The sequence below is a fragment of the Leucoraja erinacea genome, chromosome 5 (assembly GCF_028641065.1).
Source record: "Leucoraja erinacea ecotype New England chromosome 5, Leri_hhj_1, whole genome shotgun sequence".
Classification (NCBI taxonomy): domain Eukaryota; kingdom Metazoa; phylum Chordata; class Chondrichthyes; order Rajiformes; family Rajidae; genus Leucoraja; species Leucoraja erinaceus.
The window spans coordinates 45,484,437-45,497,645 of NC_073381.1; the positions used below are offsets into that span (position 1 = coordinate 45,484,437).

At 42.1% G+C, this 13,209-nt stretch overlaps 1 protein-coding gene across 1 annotated transcript in view; it reads left to right on the forward strand.

Annotated features, from left to right (window-relative positions):
• The first annotated feature begins 240 nt into the window (after positions 1-240).
• gtf3c2 (general transcription factor IIIC, polypeptide 2, beta) overlaps positions 241-13,209 on the forward strand; it is a 100,565-nt gene continuing 87,596 nt past the window's right edge. Inside the window, exons 1-2 of the mRNA XM_055635489.1 lie at positions 241-594; positions 2,817-4,412. Of these exons, the coding sequence (XP_055491464.1) occupies positions 2,884-4,412 (1,529 nt within the window). The 5' untranslated portion in view covers positions 241-594; positions 2,817-2,883. The remainder of the gene's footprint in view (positions 595-2,816; positions 4,413-13,209) is intronic.

Sequence of the window (13,209 nt, forward strand, 5' to 3'; positions counted from 1 at the left end):
CACCGGCACTTAAGTCTAGTTATCTCTAAAGTCTAAAGACACGAACACCCTTCAGTATTACTGATGTGGACACTTACAGAGAGATTGCAAACTCTTGTATAAAAACTAGTATAAGAAACAATTGGTTCTTCTGCCATGTCCTTGAGGAGCCCTGAAACTCACGAGGACTGCCCCGAACACGCGGCTCAGGTCACTCCCCCACCGTGCGCGCACGCGCGCCAGTCACGCATCCCCGAGCGCGCACGCGCGTCTCGAGGCAGGATCCCCCTGCGCCGGTTGGTCACGTGCATTCGGTCGCCACACGTCATCAACGGCTCCAGTCCGGATGTAAATGGCCGTCGCCGCGTCAATCACACGAATCGGCCCGGCCTTGCCCCAGGACGGTGGCGCGCTTGGTCACCCTCTGTAGTGCTGGGAAAACCCGCAGCGTTGAATGGCCCGTCAGAAAGGCTGGGGGGAAACACACACTAAATAACGGCGGGCGGCTAAAAGCTCCACGTGTAGCCGAGACTGAGCCGCATCGGCTGTTATTTCGTCCTCATTCCTTGTCCGTTCAGTGAAGGAGCCTGCGGACGCGGGGTGCGATGAGACAAGGTATTAAAGCTTTCCATTTCTCCGGGCTGAGCTGCGGATGGTCGTGGCGGTTGGAGTGGGCCAAGCTGGGCCTGTCACTCCCTCCGGCACCGAGCGCCGGCAGAGGCAAGTGGCCTCGGTTCCTGCCGTTCAGGGCTGATGATCAGTCCTGCTGTGGAGGTGACTACATCACCGGTGTCACTCCACCCTGCCTGCCTGCCAATCTCTTTTAATTAAAAAAATATAACAAATCCTAGATTACATGTTCACGAGAGAGCTGCAGGTAAACTGCACTTCGTACCCGTGTGTCGAGAGTGCTGAATAGCAGCCCAATTACTGAGCTACTGAGCTGAACCCTTAACCTGGTTTGTTATCGCCCTCTTCACTGCTTCCAAATCCAGAGATGCAGCTACAAACTCTCAAAATGAGAAGTCACGCTCATGAGAAAATATGTCTGTGTGGCTACATTACGCACAGAGAAATTAGTGCGGTCTCATAAAATCTACCACGATTCACCATTTAGATGGTATGCGATTTCCCCTTTTATATTACACTACTGAAAACTTTCACTTATGGAGAGCGACTTCCACAGTCAATCGTATGTTATTTCCATGTAGTTTCAGAGGTGACTGGTATTTCACAGCCAGGTGCGAATCGAAGCTCTTCGGGCATTTATCTCAAAAGAGCAACCCCGGCAAATTTCACTTGTTTTGCTTTGCACTGTACAAGTGAAATGAAAAAACAATAATTCCTAATTTATTATTTAAATTGTTTTACCAGCAAGAACATGTAAATGCGAAATAAGAGCCCCTTTGAACCTTCAAGCTTGCTCTGTCATTAATCAAGATTATTTATTTGAGAAAATATATATATATTAATAATGAAAGAGTAATGACAGCTACATTTGAACCCAAAGATCGTTATAGGATCTTTGTTTGAACCCACCATCGAATAAGATGGTAGTGAGTTAAACTATTGTACCATTTAAGAAGTCTACTTTGGTAGATTTTTTAAAGTTCCTTTCAACACTGTTATGTTGTAGATCTGCAACATGTAGTTGTTATTTTGTATGTTTATTTTTGATACATTGCATAGGCTTGAATCTTTACATTTTCACATTGGGAGGTAATTAGATACCTGTTGCAGATGGGCAAATCACACTTGGGTGGCATGTATCACTTGCCACAAATCAGCCCATGCTGAACAAGCCTAGCGTTCGGCATAATGTTTAGTTTAGTTTACTGTCGTGCATACCAAGGTACAGTGAAAAGCCTTTGTAGTGTGCTAACCAGTCAGGGGAAAGACTAGACATGATTACAATCAAGCCTTCCACAGTGTACAGATATATGGTCAAGGGAATAATGTTTAGTGCAAGATAAAGTTCAGTAAAGCTCGATTAAAGAGAATCTGAGGGTGTCCAATGAGGGAGAGTAGCTCAGGACGGCTCAATAGTTGTTGATATGATAGTTGAGTTGCTTGATAACACCTGGGGACAAACTGGTCTTGAATCTGGAGATATGCGTTTTCACACTTCTGTACCCCTTGCCTGATGGGAAAGGGGAGAAGAGGGAGTGACTTGTCCTTGATTATGTTGGTGGCTTTGCCTAGCCAGCGTGAGGTGTAAATGGAGGCAATGGAAGGAAGGTTGGTTTGTGTGATGGTCTGGATGCGACCACAATTCTTTGCAATTTCCTTGCCATCTCATTTGTTAATGAGGTTTAAGCCAATATACACATATGTGACTCCATATGTGATCATTCAATTGGGAACTAATACCACACAGTAGCCTCATGGTGCAGCACCAATTTAATCCTTAAGAAGGTAAAGTTGTAATAGGCCTTGGATTTTGGACCAATGGAACTATCATATGTGAAATATATGAAATATATGGGATGTAGTACACTTGCAGTTTGTATATCATGGCATTGCTTTGGTAACTTTGGGGATTGGGGAGAAATCTCAATTATTGTTTTGTGTCCTTTTGTGCTGTAGAAGGAATAGATTCAAATTGCTAAATAGCATCTCTTGAACACTTAAATAACTTGGATTTTGAAACAAGTTTTAGATCAGTGTTAATGTCAAAACAACAAATAACAATTGTAATACTCAAACTATGAATTTAATCCAATTTGTTATTATCAGCTCAGTAAACAGTAAAAAATCAATTAAAGCTGAAGTTTTTGTGAGATTACACCATGTTTAATTACAGTAGTAAATTTTAATTTTCCCTATTTATTTTTTAGATTTTAATGAAATTGCTGAGCCTGAGCTGATCAATTGCCCAAAGTGTACAAAGAAGAAAATACATTTATGGAACCAAATCTTCAGAAAACCTGTGAGGCTGATACAGAAGAAGCACAAAAAAAAGTTGCATCCATAAAAACTTCACAAAGTTCTGCAGACAGCATTTCTCACGTGAATAACAATGGACTGGAACCTTCATCCAGTGCTTTTGAATTGGAGATCCCCGATGAGTGCAGTGTGCATTTAGGCAAGAGCTCTTTGGGCACTTCTGATATTACAGAAAAAGGCTGTAAGCGCTTAAAAAAAGAGGATAATACAGACGGGGATACTTTGCCTGAACCTGAAATAACCAAATATGTTGCAAAATCATTGCTTGCTCTTAAGACATCAGTGCAGCCACTCATAGGAGACATAAAGCTGTGTCCAGAAAACGTCTCAGAAGCCATTTTACAGCAAAGCAATAAAAGAGAAAGACGCAAATCAGTACACCACTCTTTTGAACATGCGCATTCCACAATGGTCAAGGATACTGTGATGCAAACAGAAATCTCTTCAAATGAAACCAATCTCCACCCTAAAACCGTGGTTACACGTCAAAATATTTATCATATTGAAAGGCATTCAAATAAAGGCCAGCCCATTGATCATTCAAGATGTTCTGCAGTGGACAAGAACACTGTAACTCCAAATGAATTTGGGCTTGAGCCTCATTTAACTTCTGATACATTACCTTTACAACAAAATGTTAGCAAAAAAAGGGGGAGATGCAAAAATATTCAAAGTACCTTGGTGTGTGGTCCAGCTGTAGATCTTTGTAATGTTCCAACTGATGGTGGTTCTGGCGAGGTACGGTCAGTTCCAGTAGTCGTACCAGTGAAACTGCCCACTAAACAAGGAAGAAAACCTAAAAGTGCCATGGTAGTAGCAGTGCAGGAAATTCTCAGTCACAGTAACATTGAAAATGGAGATGAGAATGAGATGGGAAGTGTTCAACAAGTGAAAATTACAAAGAAACAAGGAAGGAAGCCTAAGAATTCAAAAACAGTGTCAGTGGAAGAAGCAGTGCCTCAAACACCATCAATGGAGAATTGTTCTAGTTTTGAGAATGGTGGTGATAAGGAGATGGGAATGCCTGAATTAACGAGGATCCCAAAGAAGCGAGGAAGAAAACCCAAAAATGCAAAAGCAGTACCTGTTGAAAAAGTAATGCTGCAAATATCATCAACAGGAAGATATGATAATGCTGGGGATGGAATTGACAATGAAATGGGAGTATCGCCTATGATGAAAATCCCGAAGAAACGAGGAAGAAAGCCTAAGAATATAAAACCAGTACCTTCTGATGTACCACAACCTCCATCAATAGAGGTGTGCATTGATGATGACAATGGTGAAGCCAGTGAAAGACAAATGGTAGTACCGCTGAAGATTCCGAAGAAACGGGGAAGAAAGCCGAAAAGTGAAATGGTAGCCCGAGAAGAGAACACAGATACTCATGGGCTATTGAGACCAATTGTACAAAAATTATTGGAGCATACGGATGCAGATGAAGAACTAAAAGCAAGTGGACGACCAAAGAGAAGGGCAGCCAGAGCGTAAGAATTTTGTTTGCTCTGTGTATGGTATTGTTTATTCCTTATGTGCAGGATGCCCTGGAAGGAGTGCAGAGTTTGAAAATTAGACTTTTAAACTTGCCATGAACAATGTATTTACATACCAAATTAGTGTTTTCAACACTTGAATTAATTACATTGTTTGAAATAACCATAAGGCATGTCTTGATTCCTTACTGCCCTGAGAATATAGAAGCAGCTCCGTGCCATTTGGCCCCTCACCCTCATGTCTCAATGCGTATTCAGTGAGATCTTGGCATATCTTATACCTCAAAATCGTTTTTCTGCACAAACCCCATGTTTTGATTCCCTAAATCTAAAAAGATCTATTTCTTGAATATGATTAAGAAAGAACTGCAGATGCTGGAAAAAATCGAAGGTAGACAAAATGCTGAAAAAACTCAGTTGATGAGGCAGCATCTATGGAGAGAGGAAATAGGCGACGATCGGGTCGAGATTCTTCTTCAGACTGATGTCGGGGGAGAGGGTGGTGGGGAGAAGGACAGGTAGAGGTGGAGGCAATAGGCTAGGGGGAGAGCTGGGAAGGGGAGGGGAAGGAGGGAGAAAGCAAGGGCTACTTGAAATTGGAGAAAATGTTCATACCGCTGAGGTGTAAACTACCCAAGCAAAATATGAGGTGCTGTTCCTCCAATTTGCGTTGGGCCTCACTTTGGCAATGGCAGAGGCCCAGGACAGAAAGGTCGGAAACGAGCATCCTCAGCCATCCTTGGTACAGAATTTGAAAAGTTCTTTACTTTTGCGTGAAACAAATTCTGATGCCCTGAGAGGCTTAGTATTTAATTTTGGACCATGACGCATGTTAATTGACAATTGCATTTCAATTAAGTCACTCACTTACTTAGTTTCACAAAAAAGTAGAGTTGTTTGGCCCATTGGATTCATAGCAAAGTACTCCCATCAGTACCATTCCCCATCTATTTCTCTGTAGCCCCATAATTTATTCTCTCATGAGCCCATCAACTTCCCTTTAGTTCTTTTTGCCATTTATATATACTAAAAGGTAATTACAGGAGCCAGTTAATTTAGCGCCACGTCTTTGCTGTTGTACGACAAATAGATCAAACTCAGATCCCTGGAGCTATGTGTTAGCTAACTGCTGCACTGTCTTTTTTTAAAAAAGGTTTTATCCTTATTTTTCTAATTTCATTGTTCCATTTTGGAACATATGGCAATAAACCACTATTGACTCTCAACTCTCTCTTATTTGTGAACACTGACGTTTCTGCTGATGTACTCTTCGCTTTGTACCCATATTCCTTGCCTCCACTCTTCTATTTTTGTTTAGATCCTTCCTTATCTGACAAACCCACTATCCAAAAAGGTCTAATGAGTAGAGTGAAGGCAGTGTTTTTTTGATTTTGCCCCTCATCACCTCTGGTTGAAATGAGAAATATAAAATAGTAAAATTGACTGCAACATTTGCGAATAATATGCATAGGTAATGATTGGTTAGCACGCAACAAAAGCTTTTCACTGTACCTCGGTACTCCTGGTTGATTTCCTTCTGTCACTGAGGGAAGTAAGTTCCTTCAAGGTAATGTTCAAAATAAAAGTACTTGAAACTACTAGAATGGAAGTGTTAGCTTGCAGTCCTGCTTTGCAGAGCCCTCACATCAATGTGAGGAGAAACCATCATAATCTTGAATCTTAGAACACTAATTTTTGTATTTTTGTTTATCATTTTGCAAAGATAGTGGCAATTTTTAAATGATTTAGGTGCTTATTTTAATATCCTTGCCCTCCCTCATAGATTTTGTATTGAAATGTTCTACATTCAAATGTACAACTGCATTTTATTTGCACCAATACCACCATTGACAATGAAGGTATAGTTTCTCTCATTGTCGAGAAATGGCTTTAACCTGCAACTGCTGAAGACGTAACAATGGAACAATAATGTAAATAGTTGCCACTTCTAAGCATGCTCAGTACTTCAGAAAACAATACCGTTTTCTAACTGCCAATCAATATGAAATATGGGGGAAGCTTAAGAGGTTATCATTAACACGATGTATATCATAAACTTGGGATATTCCAAAATGCTTTATGGCCAACAAATTTGCTAACGTCATAGAATAAGGAAAACGTTAGCAGCTGCCTTATATATCGCAATGAAACGTCCATTGAGTTGACCTTTTTCCTTAGTTCTGTGGTTTAATGGACAAGACTCAGACATCCCAAGGATTGAAACGTTGATAATGCAGCACTCCCACAGCACTGCCCTGGAGTGACAGTCTGAGTTAGGTCACGAGTTCTCTACAATAGATATTGAATCCTGAATCCTCCCACTTACCTCTCCCTAGGGTAGCCAGAAACAAGTTACATTTGTAAATTGTTTTATCTTTATCATTTGTTCCAGTGCCTGTGATCTGCTTCAAACTCTAAAAGTAAAATTTGATGTATAACAACAACCACATGTTTTGTCTAAAACTTACTTTGGTATTCTGATGCAAAAGCTAGAAATTTAGGCAGATGAAAGATGAATATTTCGTACATCCCACTCAATTTCAGTATTAAAATGCTGAAGGGAGAAATTTAACATATAGATTTGCTTATTAAATATTGTTACTGACTTTTTTCAAATAAAATCTCAGCATATTATTTATAATATATTAATTTGCATGTTGTGACTACTGTTATCTTGCCAGCATTTATTGTCCAGTTATTGTTAATGAACACGTTTTAGAGAGCTGTAACCATGAACTGGGCCTGTGGGCTTAATAAGAAATAGGAGCAGGAGGAGACCTTTTTGCCCTTTGAGCCTCCTCTGCCCTTTATGAAGATCATGTTTGATATTCTACCTCAACAGCATCTTTCCATATCCATCTATTCTGCTAATATATAGTAATCAATTATTTTCGCAGAACTCGATAAGTGAATGTCCACAGTCCTCCGGACTAGAGAATTTCAAACATTCACCAACATCTGAGTGAAGCAATTTCCGTCCATTCCCTGCATATTCATCTGTCTATCAAAAAAACTCTTAGACACCACTATCATATCTGCTTCCACCCAACCCCCTGGAGCATGTTCCAGGCACCCCCCACTGTACTTTATAAACAAATCTTGTCCCATACATCTCCTTTAAACTTCTCCCCTCTCATCTTAAAGTTCTGTCCTGTAGTTTTGACATTTCCACCCTAGGGAAAAAAGTTTTCTCCACTAATCCCATCTTAAGTTAAGAACACTTCCACTATGTAGGGTGTTCTATATTTGGACCCTACTAAGGGCTCGAAATTAACGGTTGCCCGGGTGCCAATGGCAACCTACAGTCCCACTGGGCAACCTGAAAGCCATGCCATTTTGCCCCACTTGGCAGCACCCGGGACACCTCTCCTTTAATTCTGAGTGATTCCCCTCTATATCTCTCTCTCTCTCGCTCTCTGTCACTCTCTATCTCCACCCGCCATTTGTGTCCGGGTTTCGGGTCTCGGTTCTCGAAGAAAGGAAGAGGCGGAGACAGTGGGCTGAGGGAGACCTGGGAAGTGGAGGAGAAAGCAGGGACTACCTGAAATTGGAGGTCCAAGTTCATACTGCTGGGGTGTAATCTGCCCAAGCGAAATATGAGGTGCTGCTCCTCCAATTTACGGTGGTCTCACTCTGGCCATGGAGGAGGCCCAGCACAGAAAGGTTGGATTCGGAATGGGAGGGGGAGTTGAAGTGCTGAGCCACCGGGAGATCAGGTTGGTTATTGCGAACCGAGTGGAGGTGTGGGGCGAAGCGATCGCCAAGCCTACGTTTGGTCTCACCGATGTAAGACAGCTGACACCTAGAACAGCGGATGCAATAGATGAGGTTGGAGGAGGTGCAGGTGAACCTCTGCCGCACCTTGAAGGACTGATTGGGTCCTTGAATGGAGTCAAGGGGAGAGGTAAAGCGACAAGCGTAGCATTTTCTGCAGTTGCAAGGGAAAGTGCCAGGAGAGGGGGTGGTTTGGGTGAGAAGGGATGAATTGACCAGGGAATTATGGATGGAGAGGTCACTGCAGAAAGCCGACAGGGGAGGAGATGGGAAGATGTGGCCAGTGGTGGGATCCCGTTGGGTGACAAAGCTGGAGAAAATCAGCGAGTGAGGCAGCATCTATAGAGCGAAGGAATAGGCGACATTTCGGGTCAAGACCATTTTTCAGACTGATGTCGGGAGGGGTGGGGGCGGGAAAAAGAAAGGAAGAGGCGGAGACAGTAGGCTGTGGGGGAGCTGGGAATGGGAGGGGAAGGAGGGAGAAAGCACGGACTTCCTGAAATTGGAGAAGTCAATGTTCATACCGCTGGGGTGTAAACTAACCAAGCAAAATATGAGGTATATATCATGTCTTGATTGGTGAATATGTTTAGTTTGCGACTTTATTTGAAGCAGAAATAATATGTGAATGCTTCATTGACCATAACTGGTCCGAATTTCACTTCGCATGCGTCATGCAATTTCTCACGCACTTCGTCCGAGCACATTATCGCATGCGTCATGCAAGCCGTCTTAAATGACCATCTAAACTGTCATTTTGGCAACCTAAAAAGCTGCTGAGGTTGCCCGGCTGGCAACAGGGAAAAAAAGTTAAGTGAGAGCCTTGCAACTACAAAAAAGAAACAATAATCTATTTCCAGGTCAGGATGGTGTAATACCTGGAAGGGAATACAGTGCTAGTAATTCCATACGTCTGATATCTTGCCTTTCTAATTGGTACAGCGTGAAAGTGTGGGGCGCACCATTGAATAAGCCTTGATGAACTGCTAATCTACATTTTGCAAATTGTATACACTGCACCTAGAAGGGAAAGGATTTGGGATGGTACCTGTCAAGTGAGCTGCTTTGTTTCGAGTGTCATCAAGCTGCTTTGTGTTTTACGAGCTGCTTTTCTCTAGGTAAATGAAGAATATTATGAAATGCCTCTGAATTGTGCCTTGTCACAGCTCTGAGTTATGGAAGCAGCTATATAGAAGGCCATATGGATTGTAAACTGCACGAAAAAAAATCTGTTACATTATTTTGAGTCTCAAACTGGTGTTACGAGTGAGTGGTAAAGTCACAACATACACAAAAATGTAACAATTGAGCAACAGAGGTTAATGCCAACTTCAATGTTCGAGTTGTATTTTGATTGTTGGATTAATGGGCCAGATAGCCTTACTTATCCTGGTCCAAACACTGCTAACAGAATTAATGTGTGGTTGTTAAGTCAAAGTGGATGATTTATTGCTTCTTTGCATGAATTTGTCCAGTGGTGTAATCTTAGGGTCATTTTGTGCCATTAGGTCATAGTTTGAATTGAAGCAAGTCTCACACAATTGTATAGACACAAGAGACTGCACATGCTAGAATTTGGAGCAAAAAACAGACAGCTGAAGAAATGCAGTTTGGACAGTATCTGTGGAGGGAAAGGAAAGGTTGATGATTTGAATCGCAACTGAGTCAGTATGCCCTCTCAAAACAGGGTGATCTTGAAAGCAGTCGCAACTCAACATTTCCTTTCACTCCCAGATGTTGCTTGTTCTCTCAGTCCCTCCAACATAATTGTAATTTTTTGAGATATTTGCTTTCTTGTTGCATTTATTGAACACTCTACATCACATGCTTTCAAAAACTATTCTTCGTTTCTTGAAAATGTGTTTAAAGATGCACTCAAACTGCTACACTTAATTTCTACTTTCTAATTTCCTACACTTCATCACTGAGGTCAGTAACTAACTAAGAAGGTTTATACACATTCATATTGATTGATGCTTTATTCTCACACTATTATACCACTCCATGGTTTAACAGGTTAACCTTTTATTGCCATTTTTATTTCTGATAGCACATATCACCAAGCTTAAAGGAAAAGTCAGTTCCAGAAATGCTTTTCATAATAAGCTGCGTACCTCAAAATGGGGAGCAAATTCCACAACCATTCGATCAACAGCTCTAGATCTCTGCTTCTCTACTGCCGAGTATGCCTGCGCAGTATGGGAGCCTCAGCTCATGCAAGGAAGATTGGTCCTGTGCTAAACACAAGCTGTCGCTGCATCAGTAGATGCATGAAACCAACCAAGACTGAAAACATCTACCTACTCTCTGGCATTGCACCTCCTGGAATCAGAAGAGCTGGTGCTAGTCAAAAAGAACGCTCAGACAATCAGAGGATGAAAGACATCCCCTACATGACCACCCTTTGCTACCTCAGCATTTGAAATTATGCAGAAGTTTTCTCTCTTCTGTCTATCCCCTAAGCTGCAGTGCATCGTCCAGAAGGCTCAAACTCTGGGAAGAGAGACCAGAGAAATCTCCAGATGACACTCACATGGCAATCGATCCCTCCGAGAAACTCCCACCAGGTTCCGACCAACAGATTGCGGGCAGGCATGGGGAGAAGCAAACCGAACATGCTGAAGTGGGGAGCCTCCAGCCTATGGAACATCTCCTGAGTGTTTACATGCTGCATGACACATGCATTGTAAAGGACCTTGCAGAGGCCAATGACGTGGCACTAAAATTTGCTCGCTATTGGCAAACAGTTGTGTGATGACACGAAACAAAAATAAAAATAATTCTGAATCATACAATTAGCCTTAAAATCAGTATCTGTTCTTTATAATGGAGGATATTAGCTATTATTTTATCTTCTGTGTTTTGACCCTTTTCCACAACAGTAAAAGGTGCAGTAGAGGTTGGGTGACTATTTTGAAGGTTAGTCTGCCACTGCAAAGTTCGGTGGAGCGCATGTTCCAAAGCATTGCATATTAGTGAAATAAAGTTACAACCTACGGCACATAAATGGAAATGCAGCACCACCAGTCAATGACATGAGGGTAAGAGATGACTGATGGTTGGAATCCCAATTGGGTCGATGATGTGGTTCAAGACCTGCTGGAATATAGGGATTCGATTGGGGCCTAGAGATTGGGAACTGAGGGCATTGGATGGAGCAAGGTAAGAGTAGCCAGACTTCAATGCCGGGTGGAAGATGTGGGAGGTGGAGGGAAATGGGGAAACAGGATTGGTGAGAATTGGCAAGTTCTTTGACCAGAGCTATTAGTGGTTGGGTTCCGAGCCCACGGTTCAAGTTCTAGTGAGTTTATTGTCATGTGTCCCTGATAGGACAATGAAATTCTTGCTTTGCTTCAGCACAACAGAACATAGTAGGCATTGACTACAAAACAGATCAGTGTGTCCATATACCATTATATAAATATATACACACATGAATAAATAAACTGATAAGTGCAAATAACAGATAATGGGCTATTAATGTTCAGAGTTTTGTCCGAGCCAAGTTTAATAGCCTGATGGCTGCGGGGAAGTAGCTATTCCTGAACCTGGTCGTTGCAGTCTTCAGGGTCCTGTTCCTTCTACCTGAAGGTAGCAGGGAAAGGAGTGTGTGGCTAGGATGGTGTGAGTCGTGGCTTGGATGGTGTGGGTCTTTAGACTTTAGAGATACAGACTTTAGACTTTAGAGATACAGTGCGGAAACAGGTCCTTCGGCCCACCGAGTCCGCGCCAACCAGCAATCACCCTGTTCACTAATGTGCACGCACTAGGGACAATTTTACAATTGCTGCGTACTACATACCTGCACTATTTTGGGGTGTGGGGGGAAACCGGAGTACCTGGAGAAAACCCACGCAGTCATGGGAAGAATGTACAAACACGGTACAGTCAGCACCCATAGTCAGGGTCAAATCCGGGTCTCTGGCGTTGTAAGGCAGCAGCACTTCCGTTGCTGTCTAGCCAGAATGATAATTAGAGCATTAGGTGATTTGGTGCGACTTGGTAGAATTGGAGTGGGTGGATGTATTTGGGTTAACAGCAGTTGGTAACGATCCTGAGAGAGGAGAGCTAAGCAATGTGATTTAATTTAGAGAGTATCCTATTAAAGCATTGGTTTCCCATGCTCAATTAAGCATTTGTACACAGCAATGTTGACAATTTCTCCACCAGTACTGCCATAAGGTGCTTTCGATGAGGGATGTATTTATGAAATAATGTCTAGGCTTAAAAATGTTATCAGTTATGCAAGAGTTGAATTTAGAGTAATAGACTCTTAGCATTGTACAGCAACTCATCCACTAAACTAGTCACATTTCTCAATATCCCTCTAAACCTTTCCTATCCATGTACCTTACCACATATTGTCCAAACATTGTAATTGTTTCTGTCTCCACCACTTTCTCTGGCAGCTCATTCCAGATAGACTCAATCTCAGTGTCAAAATCTTGCTCCTCAGGTCCTCATTAAATTGTCAACTGTCATCTTAAACCAATACTCTCTAGTTCTAGACCTCCCTGCGCTGGGAAAAAGACTGTGACCTTTTTTGTGCCTCTCATATTAAAAAAAAAAAAAACCATGGTCACCCCTTAGCCTCTTTCACTCTGGGAAAAGGGTCCCATTCTATCCGGTCTAAACCGTTTAACTCAAGCCCTCCAGTCCCAGCAATATCCATGTGAATCTTTCTAGCTTAATCACATCCTTCCCATATTTTGCCAACCAGTACGAAATACAGTGCCTTCTCCGCCAAGGATATCTCGTGTCCCTTATTTTCCCTCATGAATTTCTTCTTAACTATACTTCTACATTGTTTATATTCCGCAGGGGATGTGGTTGATCCCAACTGCCCATTCCTGACACGTGGCTGCTTTTTCCTGAACAAAGCCTCAATATTGCTAATCAGACATACCTTTCAGACTTGCCCTTCACATGTTGGCTCTGAACTCTGTCCATTCCACTTTTAAAAGCCTTCCATTTGCCAGATGTTCTTTTACCAGCTACCAACCAACATTTGCAAGTT